The sequence below is a fragment of the Melospiza melodia genome, chromosome 14 (assembly GCF_035770615.1).
Source record: "Melospiza melodia melodia isolate bMelMel2 chromosome 14, bMelMel2.pri, whole genome shotgun sequence".
NCBI lineage: Eukaryota > Metazoa > Chordata > Aves > Passeriformes > Passerellidae > Melospiza > Melospiza melodia.
In genome coordinates, this window is record NC_086207.1 from 4455055 (window position 1) to 4472233 (window position 17179).

At 51.0% G+C, this 17179-nt stretch overlaps 1 protein-coding gene across 1 annotated transcript; it reads left to right on the plus strand.

The window, feature by feature from the left end:
• The first annotated feature begins 532 nt into the window (after positions 1 to 532).
• HDAC3 (histone deacetylase 3) lies at positions 533 to 12638 on the plus strand. The gene is made up of 15 exons (XM_063168478.1): positions 533 to 646; positions 895 to 977; positions 3456 to 3598; positions 6404 to 6485; positions 6654 to 6710; positions 6798 to 6853; positions 8113 to 8246; positions 8494 to 8574; positions 8665 to 8738; positions 8863 to 8927; positions 9665 to 9754; positions 9862 to 9920; positions 10361 to 10440; positions 10733 to 10890; positions 11471 to 12638. Exons 1-15 carry the CDS (start codon positions 592 to 594, stop codon positions 11538 to 11540), a joined length of 1287 nt encoding a protein of 428 aa, XP_063024548.1. The 5' UTR covers positions 533 to 591; the 3' UTR covers positions 11541 to 12638.
• The last annotated feature ends 4541 nt before the right edge of the window (positions 12639 to 17179 follow it).

A 17179-nucleotide genomic window follows, 5' to 3' on the forward strand; every position in this document is an offset into this window, starting at 1 on the left:
CACTGGGAGTAACTGGGAGTAGCCAGGGGTTACAGTGGGAGTAACTGGGAGCAGCCAGGAGTGACACCAGGAGTAACTGGGAGTAGCCAGGGGTGACACTGGGCGTAACTGGGATCTACTGAGAGTAACTGGGAGCAGCCAGGGGTGACACTGGGAGTAACTGGGGGTGGCACTGGGAGTAACTGGGAGCAGCTAGGAGTGACACTGGGAGTAACTGGGAGTAGCCAGGGGTGACACTGGGAGTAACTGGAATCTACTGGGAGTAACTGGGAGCACCTGGGGAGTGACACTGGGAGTAACTGGGAGTAGCCAGGGGTTACAGTGGGAGTAACTGGGAGCAGCCAGGAGTGACACCAGGAGTAACTGGGAGTAGCCAGGGGTGACACTGGGCGTAACTGGGATCTACTGGGAGTAACTGGGAGCAGCCGGGGGTGACACTGGGATCGCACAGTGGCCACGCCCCCACCCAAGCCACGCCCCTTTCTGGGTGTGTGTTTACCGTGGCCCCGCCCCAGCCCGGTCCCGGCCCGGGCGAGTGTCGCGGGTTGATGACGCAAGCGGGAGCGCGGCGCGCGGCGCGGCCTGTCCGCCATGGCGAAGACCGTGGCCTATTTCTACGACCCAGACGTGGGCAACTTCCACTACGGTGCGAGCGGGGCCGGGGCAGCACCGGGGCGGGGCGGCGGAGGCGCTGCTGTGGGGCCGGGGCCGTGCGGGGCCTGCTGGAGGCGGGGGCGCGGCCCTGGCCCTGCCCTCCCTGTCCCCGTTCGCGCTCCCCTCTCCCGGTTCCCCCGTCCCCTCAGGCCGGACCTGCAGCGGAGCGCGGCGGGCGGCGGCAGCGGCCGTTGTGTCCCTGCCGGCGGCCCCGTTAATCCCCGCGCGGTTCCGTTCCAGGCGCGGGGCACCCCATGAAGCCGCACCGCCTGGCGCTCACGCACAGCCTGGTGCTGCACTACGGCCTCTACAAGAAAATGATCGTAAGCCACGCGTGGGCCCGCCCGGGCGGGGGGGACCGCCAGGCTCTAACTTGAGCCCCCAGGGCTGCTTTGGGGACACCAGGGGTGGGTGACAGTGATTGGGGATGGCTGTAGAGCTTTGGGGATCCTGCAGGTGGGTGACATGTTCAGTGATGGCCGCAGAGCTTTGGGGACCACAAGGGTGAGTGACAGTGGTCAGTGATGGCTGTAGAACTTTGGGGACCCTATGGGAGGGGTGACAGTGATTGGTGATGGTTTTAGAGCTTTGGGGTACCAGGGGTGGGGGACAATGATTGGTGATGGGTTTAGAGCTTTGGTGGGTGACAGTGATTGGTGATGGTTTTGGAGCTTTTGGGACCACAAGGGTGGGTGACACATTCAGTGATGGCTGCAGAGCTTTGGGAGCCCCACGAGTGGGTGACAGATTCAGTGATGGCTGCAGAGCTTTGGGAGCCCACAGATGGGTGACAGTGATTGGTGATGGTTTTGGAGATTTGGGGACCCCAGGGATGGGTGACAGGTTCAGTGTTGGCTGTAGAGCTTTGGGGACCCCACGGGTGGGTGACAGTGATGGCTGTAGAACCCCACAGGTTCAATGATGGCTTTAGAGCTTTGGGAGCCCCACAGAGGGGTGACAGTGCTCAGTGATGGCTGTGGAGCTTTGGGGACCCCAGGGATGGGTGACAGGTTCAGTGATGGCTTTAGAGTTTTGGGAGCCCACAGATGGGGGACAGTGATTGGTGATGGTTTTAGAGCTTTGGTGACCCCATGGGTGGGTGACAGTGCTGAGTGATGGCTGTAGAGCTTGGGGGACCCCAGGGGTGGCTGGGTGACAGTGCTCAGTGATGATTTTAAAGCTCAGTCCTGTGCTGTTGGTGCAGCTGTAGAGGATTCCAGGGAGCTGCTGAGGTCAGGCAACTGTTGAGATACAATCTGTGAAAAGAATTTTTGATGTTTAGATATAAGAAAAGTTTCCTTAATTAATAAAACTACATCCCGGGCAGTGACTGTGTAGAAATGCAGCACCTGGGGGAACTCTGGAGAGCCTTTGCAAAGTTTCTCTGACAGATTTTTACTGTCACTGTGTGGATTTCCACAAGTAACTTCCCCAGAATTTCTTTTTGGTTTTATTTATTTCCAGAAGAAACTTCCCCAGACTATTTTTTTTTTATTTCCAAAAGTATCTTGCACAAGTAACTTCCTCAGAGGATTTTTATTATTATTATTTCCACAAGTAACTTCCCCAGAGGTTTTTGTTTTGTTTTTCTTTTATTTCCACAAGAAACTTCCCCAGAGACTTTTTTTTTATTTCCACAAGTAGCTTCCCCGGAGGTTTTGTTTTGGTTTTTTTTTAATTATTATTTCCACAAATAACTTGCGCAGAGTTGGGCTTTTCCTTGCAGGAACAAACAAAAATCCTGTTCTGACCTAACACTTGTAAATGGCAAATCCCTGTCTGAAGGAAGCAGTGGGCTGCCTGTACATTTTTAGTCTTGAAATTCTTTTTTTGGGGGTTATTTTTTCCACAAGCTGCCACTAGGAAGCTGAAAATCTTCATCTCCAAACAGTCAGGGACTGGCAAAGTCAGGAGAAACAAAACCAGGGGTTTGGAGCAGCTGGGGCTGTTTGGGTTGTCAGAGGCAGCAGCCTCTGAGAAACACCAAATTCCACATGGAAAAACACCAGGAGAGGAGGAGATGGGCTTGTTCTGGTTTATGGTGGCTCTGAAAATGCCCAGGTTTTATACTCAGCACAGAAAACAGGAACATGCTGCAGTTGTCCTGAGGAATTTCCCTTTGGAAAATGCTTGTGCATCTTCTGTTATGTTCATGTTCCACTTTGTCTGTGAAGTGGTTGCTTTAAATAAGAGAAATTTAAATCAGAGGCATCACAGAAAATATCTCTTATCAATTAAATTCCCTCTCTCAGTGGGGTTAATTTTTAACTTCCCCTCTACTGAGGGATGTGCCCCAAGTGCCAAACCTGTGTTGTCACAAGGTCCTGGATTTGAGTCCATCCACCTCCCTGGCCATTCCCCCCATTTTCCTTTCCAAAGGAAACAAAACTTATGGACCTCTTCCATCTCACTAGGAGCTTTCCCCAAATAATTTGGAACCTGTGAGTAAATCTTACAGAGGGATCAGAAGCACCCCTAGATCAAGGTTTTAAACTGGTGAGTGGGGAAGGAAGGATCCCCCAGGGAAGGAAAAGGTGTGATTTATTTTGCTGCCCAAGCAGGAGAATGTGCCGTGGGGTAGAAAGAAATTTTGTGGCAGGAGCTGCAGTCAGGAGAGGCAAGATTTGGGTTTATGAAAGGGAAAATGAGAGGAGAGCAGGTCCCATGGAGCAGCTGAATTGAAATGAACACAATTACCAGTGTTAGCACGTTTTTTATGTACCTCAGTTAGCTTGAGCTTCCTTCCAGCCCAAGGAAGCAGAGTTTGGATGGGAAATAACTGCTGTTTTTATCTCTGGAAGGTGTTCAAGCCCTACCAGGCCTCCCAGCATGACATGTGCCGCTTCCACTCCGAGGATTACATCGACTTCCTGCAGAGGGTGAGCCCCAACAACATGCAGGGCTTCACCAAGAGCCTCAACGCCTTCAACGTGGGTGATGACTGGTGAGTGCCCAGGGGCTGCCCTGCCCTGCCCAGGGCCCTGCTGCAGTGTGCTGTTCCTGCCCTGTCTGGCTTTGAACAGCCAGGTTCTGCTGAGGAAGGCAGGAGCCTCCCCTGGAGTGGAAATGCAAAGCCCCTCCTGTGGTATTTTCAGGGTCTTCTGTGGCAGGAAAATTTGAAGAGCCTGAATGAGAGATGTTTATTGTATCCAAGAGTTACAGCAGTCCAGGGTTGTGGGTGACAGAGCTGTGCCTACAGCTGTCAGCTCCAGCTGCAGGCAGGCCTGGAGACCCTTTGGTTTTGGTTACAGTGCATTATATACTTTTCTTTGGGTTACAATGCATTTTATACTTTTCTTTACTGAGCATCTTAATACAGCAGAACCAATCTATACCTTAACTTTGACCTATAGCCTATCATAACTACTGTAATTACCATATTCATGTTACTGTTCTCCAATCACTAAAAGTCAGTACATTACAGTTTGAGCTAGAAGTTGTTTTTCAGATTTTTTGCAGTGGAAAATTCTGAGACATTTTTTCTACTTGCAACATCAGCATGTCTGTTTGCCTGTGCTATTTTTCTGCTTGGTAAAAACATCATCTTGTTTGGGGTGGGTTCATCCTTGCTCTAAGCCATAAAAACCCCTTCTAACTCACACACCCTTTGCCTCTATGGTTATCCAGTAAGACTGGCTCAGCAGTTCTTTTCTTCTATATCAAAACTTGCTTCCATCTCTATTCCTTCTTCAGCATCTACATTTAAAAATCTTTCTGCCAAGCACACATATCTGTGAGACTTTCTTGTCAAACTTTCATCCTTCCCAACAGGAAATTATGAATTTGACTCCATGTTCTTAGAAGGCTGATTCATTATTTTATGACATTATATTATATAAAAGAATGGTATACTAAAGAATAGAGAAAGGATACTTACAGAAGGCTTAACAAGATATGAATGAAGAACTCGAGACTGCTTACAGAGTCCCAACACAGCCTTACCATGATTGGTCATTAAGTTAAACTATTCACATGTTGGATAAACAATCTCCAAACCACATTCCAATGCAGCAAAATACAGGAGAAGCAAGTCAGATAATTATTGTTTTCATTTTTCTCTGAGGCTTCTCAGCTTCCCAGGAGAAGAAATCATGGTGAAGGATTTTTCAGAAAATATAATGTAAACCCCCTCCCTCTGAATTGTTGTAATTTTGAAATGAAGGGGCTCTCAGGCAAAGAGATGGGAATAGGAATAACAGTTCTTTACTAGGAAAATTAAAATACAAATGCCATAGTACAAAGAGAAAACAACCCACTGCCAGAGCCAGACCATGCCCTGCCCCCTGTGTGTCAGGGGGTGTCCCAGCCCCATCCCGTGGGGGCTCAGCCCTCCTGCAGTGCCAGCTGCGGCTCTGCTGCAGCAGGGATCCTGCACAAGGGGGGAGTTTTCCTCTGCAGCTCCAGGGCTGCTGCAGATGGGCCTGGGCTCCCTCTGGCCATGCAGGGCAGCAGAAAGCTGCTCCTCTGGCAGTGCAGGGGGCAAAGGCTGCTGTGCTGTGCCAGGCTCAGATTGGATCCAGGCAGGAATGCTTGGCTCCTCCCCTGGGCGGAGCATCTCCCCATGGGATGCTGGGATTGGATCAGCCCTGCAGGGACAATCAGTGGCCATGGGCAGCAGAGATCTCCTGGAGGGAGGATTGGCTTTTGGTTTTTCCTTTATTGGAGAGATAAAGGAAAACTGCCCCATGGACAGCAGAGAACTGCCCCAGCTCTGACAGGTGGCCAATAGATTACACACCCCCATTTCCAGCCTAAGATATGTGGATAAGGGTGTGGAGCTTCCCTGGTTCCTTTCCCTTCACTGGGGGTGTTGTAGTGCTTCTTTCTGCCTCTAGATTTGGGCTTGTTGGGTTGCAGACTCTGCTTGTTCTGAAAGAGCTTCCAATTCTTCTGGAATGTGGCAATTGTCTTTGGTAAGAGTTTGAGTCTGCATCCAACTCTGAGGGACAAAGAACATCAGCCTGGTGGAGCAAATCCAGAGGAGGCACCAGGATGAGCAGAGGGATGGAGCAGCTCTGCTGGGAGAGCTGGGAGTGTTCAGCCTGAAGAAGGGAAAGGGTGACCTCACTGTGGCCTTACAGTACCTGAAGGAGCTGACAAGAGAGCTGGAGAGGGACTGGGGACAAGGCATGGAGAGACAGGAGACAGGGAATGGCTCCCAGTGCCAGAGGGCAGGGATGGATGGGATATTGGGAATTGGGAATTGTTCCCTGGCAGGGTGGGCAGGCCCTGGCACAGGGTGCCCAGAGCAGCTGGGGCTGCCCCTGGATCCCTCCCCAGTGTCCAAAGCCAGGCTGAATGAGACTTGGGACAGTGGGAGGTGTCCCTGCCATGGCACAGGGTAGAATAGGACAAACTTAAATTCTCTTCCAACCCAAATCATTCTGAGATTCAGAGCTGTGACAGTCCCTCCATCTCCTGAAGCAGTGTCTCATCATGTCCCAGCTGTGGGCAGGAGACTCTGACAGGTTTTGGGAACAGTGGACCTTCTCAAGGCTGGTTTGGAAGCTTTGGGAATCATTCTCAATTTCCCTGTGTTCCGCTCTGTGTTTGCAGGCAGCTCACTCTCCTGCTGGGGCTCAGTGTGTTACAGGCAGGGTCAGAGTGATCCTGATCCCAAATTAACTCTTTCACAGGGAACTGAGCTTTATTCTTGCTCAGGTGTTACCCCTGGCCAGTTTGATTCATTTTTCTCTGCAGAAAAGGGGAGGAATGAGGATTCTGAGTTGGAATGTGCTTTCTTTTTCAGCCCAGTGTTTCCAGGCCTCTTTGAATTCTGCTCTCGTTACACTGGGGCCTCCCTGCAGGGAGCAACACAGCTGAACAACAAGGTAAGGGGCTGAGTGCTGATGCTGTGGAACCCAGCTGGAGCTTTGGAGGAGGAGGAGGAAAAGCCAGGAGGGTGCTGTGGACCCCTGGCATGGGCAGGTGGCACTGGGAAGGAGGGTACAGTTGTCACCATATTGTCACTTTAAACTCACTTCTCTTTCCTCTCTTAGATCTGTGACATTGCCATAAACTGGGCAGGGGGTCTCCATCATGCCAAAAAGTTTGAGGTAATGAGATTTGTGGATTCCTCTTGTCTTTGGGGCCTGGGCTCTGTTGATCTCATCCTAAAGCTCTTGGGGCTCTTTCTCTTCCAGGCTTCGGGTTTCTGTTACGTCAACGACATCGTGATCGGCATCCTGGAACTGCTCAAGTAAGGACAGGGCCCAGGGCTGAGCTCTGCTGGCTGCTTTGTGCTTTCCCTCTGCTTTCTCTCTTTCCCTGCCTCATTTGCCTTCTTGGAATCCAGGAAACCCAAAAACTTCATTTTTGTCATGGCCTTACCTGTAAGATACACGAAAGGGTTTGAGCACTGGAACATCTGACTCCAGTTTTGTTGGAATCAGATGTTTTGTTATCCCTCAGGGAGCTTGAGGGATACAGAAGAGTTCTTCAATCCCATTTCAGGGCTCCTGAGTCTCAGCCTTTTTGCCACAGTGAGCCTTTTGTAGGTGAATGCAAGTTTTGGTTCACTGGAGACACAAAAATGACTCAAATCTTTCTGGAGTTGTTTGAGCATCTTAAGAACAGGTTTTGGGCTACATATGGATGATCAAAGGACACTTGATCTCCATAGAAAAGAGTCAGGTTATTTTTCACTTTAGGAAATAAAAAATAAATTCAGAATGAGAGGAAAGGTTACAGAAATACCTTTAGTTTCTTGAATTTATCTGATTTATTTTAATTTTTTTTTTTTGGTACTTCAAAGTGCTCTCCTTGTCACTGAACCTCAGACAAGCTGTCATGGAATTTAAAGGATTTGGAGTTGATCAAACAATAGTTACATGACTGCTGGCAAGTTTACTTGCTCTCAAAGTCAGATTTATGGGATGTAATGGGATTCCTTGTTCCCCCTTCCCTGCTCTGTTTGGAACCCCAGGATTTCCCTGGCTATCCCTGCACTCCCATTTCCAATCCCATCCACCAGAGGCCTCAGGTACAGCCCAGTTACCCCTCATGGGGTGTTATTTATGTGCCTATTTCCAGGAGCCATTTCTGCAGAGGTGACTGCATTTTGAGTTTGCTTCTCTCTCTGTGGCTCTGGCTGCTTCCCCAGTAAATTTAGCCCAGCCTGGAATTTTTGGTGCTCACCAGCTGGGACAAAGTGCTCCATTTCCCACCTCCTCCATGCCAGCTTGCCTTTCATTTCCTGATATGATTAAAATCACTGGAGCTCTTAAAGATTAACTGTGAGCACATTGGAAACAAGAATCTGCAACTCGTGAACACCCAGCTGCTTAAACAAGTTATTTTCCAAGATATTTCTGGCCCTATTTAAAACCTTTCTGTTCTAATATCCATTTCCAACCACCTCAGAAGAAAATGTTTTAAATACCAATTTCCAAGCACATCAAAGGAAGGTGTTTGAGTGTGTTCAGGTGTTTGGAATCCCAGCTTTGGTGTATCCCACAGGTATCACCCCCGGGTGCTGTACATCGACATCGATATCCATCATGGGGATGGTGTGCAGGAGGCTTTCTACCTGACAGATCGTGTCATGACTGTGTCATTTCACAAATATGGCAACTATTTCTTTCCTGGCACAGGTAAGTTTTGAATTTCTAGTGGGAACCTGCCTCAGAATCCCTTGGAAGCTCTGCTGGAGTAGAAAAGAGGAAATCACAAAATTCGAGCTGCGTGGGGAAATGGTGGGAGAAAGTGATTAGAGAGGAACAGAGCTGTAGTTAGTTGTAAGAAAGGGGTCCTGATTAAGTGGAAAGACTCAGCCCAGCTGAGACCTGGCTTTGCACAGCTCTGAAGCCTCAGGGCAGTTGTGCCTGTCCTGTTTTGCAGGTGACATGTATGAGGTTGGTGCAGAGAGTGGCCGGTACTATTGTCTCAACGTGCCCCTCCGAGATGGCATCGATGACCAAAGTAGGTGTTCCCTCCCCTTTCCCCTTGGCCCCAGGGGTTTCCTGGTCCTTCTGCTCCAGAGCCATGACAAATCCACCTCTCTCTCCAAAGGTTACAAGCACCTCTTCCAGCCAGTCATTAACCAGGTGGTAGATTACTATCAGCCTACTTGCATAGTCTTGCAGGTAAGGGAGCAAACCTCTGTGCAGACATTCATGCCTGCAGAGGGCTGTGTCTGTGTTACCTTCTGTCCCCTGGTGTGGATCTGGAGAGCAATGCCAAATTGGTTTCTGTTTTTCTTTTTCCCAGTGTGGTGCTGATTCTCTGGGTTGTGACCGGCTGGGATGTTTTAACCTCAGTATAAGAGGCCATGGGTAAGTACAGCAGGGCTGGGCTCAGAAAAACCACCTGAAGGGCTCTAAGGAGTCTCTGCTGTGAGGTTGGAGCTTTGGCTTTGACCTGCCGGTAGTTTTTGGGGTTTTTTTAACATTTGTGTGACTAGAGGTGTTCTGAGAATGAGGCTTTGTAGGAGGTGATCACTGGGGTGGTGAAGGAGGAGGAGGCCATGGAGATGGTCCTGAGGACTTGAGCCAGGCTGGGAGAGCTGGGGGTGCTCACCTGGAGAGGAGAAGGCTCCAGGGAGACCTCAGAGTCCCTTCCAGGGCCTGAAGGGGCTCCAGGAGAGCTGCAGAGGGACTGGGGACAAGGGATGGATGGACAGGACACAGGGAATGGCTCCCACTGCCAGAGGGCAGGGATGGATGGGATATTGGGAATGAGGAATTGTTCCCTGTGAGGGTGGGCAGGCCCTGGCACAGGGTGCCCAGAGCAGCTGTGGCTGCCCCTGGATCCCTGGCAGTGCCCAAGGCCAGGCTGGACATTGGGGCTGGAGCAGCCTGGGACAGTGGCAGGTGTCCCTGCCATGGCAGGGCTGAATGAGATGGGCCTTAAGGTCCTTCCCAACCCAGCCCCTCTGCTGGGGATTGCTGGGTGGAAGCTCCAGGTGTGTCACAGCAGCCATGGTGCTGTTGGGAGTTCAGGGGGACATTTCTGACACAAGAACCTGTGCTGCAGTTTCCAGCTCTGGCATTTTCATGTTTGGGGTTTGTAGGGAGTGTGTGGAGTATGTGAAGAGCTTCAACATCCCCTTGCTGGTGCTGGGAGGAGGAGGTTACACAGTCCGGAACGTGGCTCGCTGCTGGTGAGTCCCCTCTGCTCTCTGCCCCTCAGGGCACTTCTGTGGGATTTATCCCTGCATTTCCCATGTCCCTTTCAATGAACTCAGCTCCTCTTTTCCCATCTTTTCAGGACTTATGAAACCTCCTTGCTTGTGGATGAACCAATTAGTGATGAGCTCCCCTACAGTGGTAAGCTGGAGTTGCTTTTTCTCCTCATGAGCTCAGCTGGAATTCTTGGGATGTTCTGTTCTGCATTGACCAGGGCCAAAGTGTCAGCACTTCCTGACCTTGGAGATGGCCTTAGCCATGCCTGGAAGTGTCCAAGGCCAGGTTGGATGGGGTTTGCTCTAGTGGAAGGGGGTTGGAATGAGATGAGACTTAAGGTCCCTTCCAACCCAAACCATTCTGTGATCTCCCACCACCCACTTTGCTGGGCAGACACAGCCATGTGTATCCAGGGTGATTCAGTTTGCACCATTTCCTGATGTTCTGTCTAATCCCTTGCACTCAGGGTTGAATACCACTGTGCTTTTTAAGCTCTGCTCTTCCCCAGGCAGGTGGGAGGGTGAGCTCTGCTCTCTGCACAGCTTCTGGCCCTCCGTGCTCTAACTCTGCCTCTTCCATCCCAGAGTACTTTGAGTACTTCGCTCCAGACTTCACCCTTCACCCTGATGTCAGCACAAGGATTGAGAATCAGAACTCCAGGCAGGTGAGTGCTTGCAGCCATGCTGCAATATCACCTTGCAATTTCCAAAACCCTGTGGTTGATGCTCTGTCCTGTGAAACCAGCTAGAGCCCAGGGCAAAAAAAAAAAAAGAGAAACAACAGCTGGGTTTTGTCCGTGTTTCCTGCTTGGGTGGCAATAATTTAATTCACTCTGCTCTGATAAGTGACTTTTTGCACAAATGTGTTGTTATTGGCCAGCACAGAGGTGATGCAGGCAGGTGACAGAGCTGTGACACGTGGCCCTGTGGTAATCCCTGTGTGTTGTGTCCCTGTAGTACCTGGATCAGATCAGGCAGACCATATTTGAGAACCTGAAGATGCTGAACCACGCTCCCAGCGTGCAGATCCACGACGTGCCCTCGGACCTGCTCAGCTACGACCGCACGGATGAGCCTGATCCTGAGGAGAGGGGCTCTGAGGAAAACTACAACAGGTACCAGAGCCTCTTCTGGGGCAATGGGCTTCCCTTTCTGCCCCTGGGAGGGGTACAGAGGAATCCCTCTGAGTCCTAGAATAAGTCATAGAATGTTGTCATTATATTGCAAGAGTTCTATTATATTGCAAAGGTTCCATGTTGCTAGTTTCATACCTCCCTGATGTTTCTCATAGCCACTCCTCTAGGCACTGATCCTTCTTCTTGCAGCAGCTAGCTGACTCCAGTTTCCCTCACCCAACAAACCCACTCTTTTATAACACTCTTCTTATTGGCTGCAGCTGTGGCCTGTTAAAATCAGGCCTGCTCCTAATCTTTAATAATTAACCCAGCTGCAACTCTTTAGGGGGGTAAGATTACTTTCTGTACTACCTTTATTTACTTATATTCTGTCCTCCTACAACAGAATCCCAGAATTTGGGGTTGGAGAGACCTTAAAGCCCATGAGTGGGGAAGTCACTTCTGAGTCTTCTTGTTTTCACTCAAGGAGCTTCTGTGGTCTCCTGCTATGACACTCCCTCAGGCCCCAGGGGTTCCAGGTCTCTGTCCCCCTCCCTGACAGGGATTTCTGTTCCCCCAGGCCTGAGGCTCCCAATGAGTTCTACGATGGTGACCACGACAATGACAAGGAGAGCGACGTGGAGATCTGAGGGCTCTGGGCTGCGGGGCCTCCCGCCTTGGACACTGCTGCTTGGAGCACAAAACTGGGCCCTGCAGGAGCCACTTTAGCCCTCTCTCCATCTTAGACTGCGTGTGGTGGCAGCAGAGCCAGCCCACTGCAGGCTCCTGCCACCTGGAGAGGCACAGAGGTGACGTGTGCTCCTTACTTGTCACCACGTCTCGGTTCCGGCTGTCACCGCAGTGGGCACGGAGCCCTGCTGAGTCCTGGCTGGCAGCTGTGGGACTGCCCCAGAGCCTGAGCCACCTCCATGGCTCCCATGCAGGCTCCTGCCAGCCAGCTGGGAGCTGGAGCAGCTGTGCCTACCATCTCTGCCTCTCTGCAGCACTTAGGATCCACCCTGCTGTCCCTGACCTGCCCTCAGGTACCACCCTGCTGTCCTCTGCAGCCTGCACTGAGAGCTGCTCCTGGTGTCCCTGCTAAGCAGCTGATGCTCCACAGCTCCAGGAATTATTGGATAAGACCAGTTGTGGGGTAGGGATGTCCTTGGAGCAGCTCAGTGGAGTGGGATGGAAGGATGTGTGCAGAGCATAAGGTCATTCCTTCCCCCCCACACCCAGATCTGCATTCACAAACGAGTTCTGCAGCACTTTGCTGAGCTGGACACAACCTCCCTGTTGTGTTTATTCCTTGGGAGGCTTAAATCCCTGTGGAACAGAGGTTTGGCTGCTCAGGTCAGTACTTAGTGTGTCCTGCACCTCTAATGTAGCTTCCAGCTGTGTTCCCCAAGTTCACACATGGCCCTGCTGTGTGTCAGCAAGAGATCTGGGCTGTTTGCTCTGAGAGAAGCAGTTCTGGGCTGTACCCAGCAGATGTTGCTCTGCTGCTGGGTGAGGGAAGCTGCTTCCTGCAAGTGCTCTGTTCCTGCCTTCACCCAGCAGAGAATTCCCTTGGCCACCCCTCCCATCCCAGATTTTGCTGCTCCTTGTCCTGAGTGCTCAGCTGGTCCCTGTGGTGGTTTGGAACGTGCTGTTGGGGGAGGTGGGGGGTTCAGCCTCTGTCTGTACGGTTCTGTTTGTTTACTGATGTCTTTGAACATTAAAGAAGAGGCAGTATTTTTCTTACCTGACCTGTTGTTTGTCTCTTTCATCCCCACACCTTTGTGGCTCCTGTTCTCCCAAGGGTCGAGCACGTCCCTGGCAGGGCAGTGTCTTCCATTGTCTGAAGGAATGGAGGGAATTCTGCTCCTCAGAGTAAATGTTAGTGAGTTTTTGGCATCACTGCACATGAGGGGAGCACCCTGAACTCCCTTTCCAGAGGCTGGACACTCCTGTTATGCCTCTGAGTCCAGCAAAAGCTTTGCAGGAAGCCAATTCAGGAGATTTTTCCTGCAGTTATTTTAAATGCCATAATTTCTGTGAGTTGCTGTGTCTGTAACAGCCTCTGCACTTTGCACTCTCACTGTCCCAAGGCCCTTTTGGGGACTGTTCTGTAGTTCTGGTCACTAGAACATGAAGCAGGCAATAAGTCAGGGTGTTGGTGTCCAGAGAAATCCCTCAGAAACAAATGGTGATAGGATTAGACTGGGGATGGAGAAGGGTGATCAAAGGTCTGACACAGCTCACAAATAATTTGTGATAGGATTAGACTGGGGGTGCAGAAGGGTGATCAAAGGTCTGCCACAGCTCCTGCGTGAGGAGGGATCTGGTGGATCAGGGTTCTTCACTGAGGAGGGAGAACTGAGCAGGGAAAGGAAATGTCGTGTGGGAAGGTAATGTCATAACCAAGAGTGTCAGAGAGGGTTTGTCCAAGTACCAAACTGCAACAGCAGGGCCTGGAGTGCCAGGACACAGGGAATGGTCTCCCACTGCCAGAGGGCAGGGCTGGATGGGATATTGGGCAGGAATTGTCCCCTGGCAGGTGGGCAGGCCCTGGCACAGGGTGCCCAGAGCAGCGGGGGCTGCCCCACCCCTGGCAATACCCCTGATGGGAGGATATTTACACCTGAACCAGGCTGAATTCTCTGTTCACCGAGGCTGCCCGTGCAGAGCTGTGCTCGGACACCAGGTGGCAGCCGGATCGCTGCGATTCTATGGAGGCTCCGAGGCCCTGCTGCAGCCCTGGGTGGGTGCAGACACTGCAGCCCCACAGAGGGGTTTGGGGTGGGAGCAGAGTCCTGGCTGTGTTCTCAGGGCAGTCTGGGGGTTCTGGGCACTGTCAGGCCTGGCTGTCACCAGGGCACAGGGCAGGGATTGCTCCTGCTGCACCTCTGTGACTTCCCTTTGTGAGCATCCACACTGTGCCCTGCAAACCCCTTGGCACCAGGGATGGGGCCAGGCTGGCACTGCCCTTCCTGCTCAGAATCTCCCAGAGATTCCCTCGTGGGGAGAAATGAATATTCTGTCTTCATTTCCCAGAAAGAATCACAGAAAGAATCACATGAAGAATCACTTGGGGTTGCTCTGTTTTGGGGCTCACAGGTAAAGCAGGAAAACAAAAGCTTTACCTCTGAGCCCCAAAACACAGCAACCCCAAGTTAATGAACTCCATGTAACATCTCCTGGAGCTCAGGCTGTTCCACAAGTGGAGCATGGCTGGGAGCTTTGTGCACCCCTGTGCCTGAGTAGGAAACTGGGATAAGAACATCCTTGTTGTTTAGGGTGCTCTGGGGAGTGTTTGTACCTTCCCTGGTTCCCCCCTGTGTTTATCAGAGCCTGGAGGGAACTCCCCACCTCCCAAACTTTCTGTAGCACAGCTGGAACGTTTGGCTGCTGTTCACACCTCACACCAGGGCCTGCTTGCCCTGTAGCACACACTGGCACTGACAGGAGCTGGTTTGGGATGTGCTGCCCAGCCAGGGCTGGCGCTCACCCCCAACCCCTGTTCCTCACTCCCCTCACCCCAGCAGGCCCAGGGAACCAGGAGCATTCCCTGCTGCCCCCCAGCACTGCCACAGCCCAGGCTGGTGCCCCATTCCCAGGGTAGGGTGCAGCACAGCCATGGGGGTGTCACCTCTTCCCCTTCTCTGATCTTTTAGGGACTGAGAGTTTGGGGATAGAAAAGTGCTTTCAATCTTCTCCCTCCCTCTGTGCTGAGCAAAGGGGGAACTTGGCAGGCCCTGACCCACCTGAGTGTGCTGGTTATTTTGTGTTAAACAAATTTCCCAGGAGGAGATGCCCACGGGACTGAGGAGTGTGGATTTGATTCCCCAGGGGCAGAATTACCTGCAGGAAGGAAAAGCAGAGGTGTTTCCTGCAGGTCTGTGCTGCTGGGCTCAGCCCTGCCTGTGTGGGACAGCTCAGTGACAGTTCTGGGGCTGGGCTGGGGGTGCCAGGGCACTGCAGAGCCCCTCAGGGGCAGCTTTGGGGCCTGGCTGTCACCAGGAGCAGAGTTTGTTCCTGTGGCTTCCCTGTGTGAGCTTCTGGCCCAACAAATCCTCTGCCACCCCTTCCCAGTGCTCCCATTTCAGTTTAAATCCCCCACCCTTGTCCTGTCACCACAGGCTCTGGTTCAAAGTCTCTCTCCACCTTCCCTCTAAGCCCCACCAGTGCCAAGGGCTGCTCAAATCTCCCTTCCAAGCAGAGCATTAATTCATTACTCTCAGCATTAATTACCCCACCACCCTCATTGTGCATTTCCTCTGTCCTGTCTAAACCTTCTTCCAGTTTAAACCCTTCCTCCTCCTCCTCCTCCTGTCATGGCAGGCCCTGATAAAAAGTCTCTCTGCACTTCTCTTATCAGCCCCTTCCAACGTGGGAAGCCCCAGATAAGGTGTCCCCACAGTCTGATGTCACATTAAACACTGCAGGTCCCAGTATGGACCAGTCCATAAGTCAGGGCAGGCCAGTCCAAAATTAGGGCTTGTTCAGGGCATTTTGCAGTCAGGTTGGAGTCCCTGCAAGGCCAGACACTGTCCCAGCTCCTCTCTCAGCATAACTAAAAAAAAAATAAATTTTTGTTTAGTTGGTAGAATTTGCTGTTTGTGTTTTTTGAAGAATTTTTTGTAATATTATTATTTGAGATGATTTTTGGAGTATGAGGAAATTAGATTAATTTTTTTGTGTGTTTTGTAAAGACTTTTTGTTAGGTTTTGAGGTAATTTTTTTTTTTGTTCAAGGAATTGGTAGTTGTTTTTGTTGTATATTATTAGAACTGGAAGGTGTAATAACAGGAGTGATTAGAGTGGTGGTGTAGCAGGAGGTTGAATGTTTTGTTGGTTTTAACATGGTGTTGGTGGGAGCAGGTAGGTATTGTTTATGGAAGTATTTAGGGTGTTGCTCTTTTGTTGTATGGAACAAGTATTTGAGATGGTATTTTGTGTTTAGATTTAAATGTTTATTATTTTTATTTCTATTTTTTATTTCTATTATAAGTTGTGAGTTGCTGGTTTCCATTTGGACCTGGGGATGTTGTCTGTAACTCCTGGATGCAGCCCCCCAGGAATTCCTCACCCATCTCACATAACCCAGAGCAGTTCTGCAGGTCAGTGACCCCTGAGGTCCATGAGGTCAGATCCAGGGTGGATTTAGCTCCTGACACGTGGATTTGGAGATGCCCTTAAAGGGCAGGGGCACTGCACTCCCCCAAGCTGGGGCTCAGGGCCCTGAGCTCCTCATGGGGACCAAAATCAAAGTTTCTTTTAGGACTGAAGCTTTGGGGTTTCCTGGCAGTGCTGGGGACCAGTCCCAAAATTCCTGTTCCAGGTTCTCTGCATGTCTTTCCAGCATCCCTGAGTGCTCTTCCCATGCCCTCAGGAATTCCCCGGATTCTCTGGCACCCCTTCCCCTTGCTCACAGATATCTGCCTGCAGGCATCAGGGTCTTCTCTCTCCCTCCCCTCCCTTGCCCATCCCAGTGTCCCCAGCTCTGTCACCTCAGACCTTTGGGATTCTGCAGCTGTGGCTCCTCTCTCCCTCCTCCTGTTCCTCACATGCCAGCATTGGCTGAGAAGTGGCAGCAAACAGAAACTTCTCTGTGCCTCTGGAATATTCTCAGGAAAAATGGAGAAATCTGTCCAAAACCAGGAGCTAGTAAATCCAAAAGTTCCTGCTGAGGAGAAGGAGCAGGGGTAGCTCACCAGGATCCTTCTTCACAGGATGATTTTGGTTCAAAGGCTCCTCTGGAGGGCTCAGGCCCATTCCTCCTGCCCCAGGTAAGGCCAATCCACAGTCAGGGATTGTTCAGGGCACTTTGCAGTCAAGTTGGAGTCCCTGCAAGGCCTGACATTGTCCCAGCTCCTCTCTCAGCATAACTGAGCTTCCTTCTTTGCTACTTAACACCTTGTGAATACATTCTCTTTAAATAAATCCTGATTTACCTGATGGGAACTGGTGGCTCTCATCCCTTCACCTTCTCCCTGCTCTTGCCTCCTCATTTCCCTGGATTGGTGTTGGGAACACACCTGGCAGCACCAGGGTGCTCTGCAGGGCTCTGGGGGCAGCACTGATGGGAAGTTCTGGGAGAGGTTTTGCAGCAACTCCTGTGAGCCAGAGAGAAGTTTGAGAAGAGGATCTATGTTCTGAAATAATTTCCTGGCAAGGTCACTGACACACAAACCAAGAAAGAAAGAAGGATAAAGAAGAGAAACCTGCAACTGCCTGTTCCAATGAACACTTTGTTTATCTCTCATGACCAATGAGTAAAGTGTAAACTGATGAGGTTTGTAAGAATA

Excerpts from the sequence above, each read along its gene's own strand:
- HDAC3 (XM_063168478.1), top strand. The coding sequence starts at position 592 with ATGGCGAAGACCGTGGCCTATTTCTACGACCCAGACGTGGGCAACTTC. Across the intron at positions 6,486-6,653 it reads CAACACAGCTGAACAACAAG|ATCTGTGACATTGCCATAAA; the intron begins GTAAGGGGCTGA and ends TTCCTCTCTTAG. Across the intron at positions 8,247-8,493 it reads CTATTTCTTTCCTGGCACAG|GTGACATGTATGAGGTTGGT; the intron begins GTAAGTTTTGAA and ends CCTGTTTTGCAG.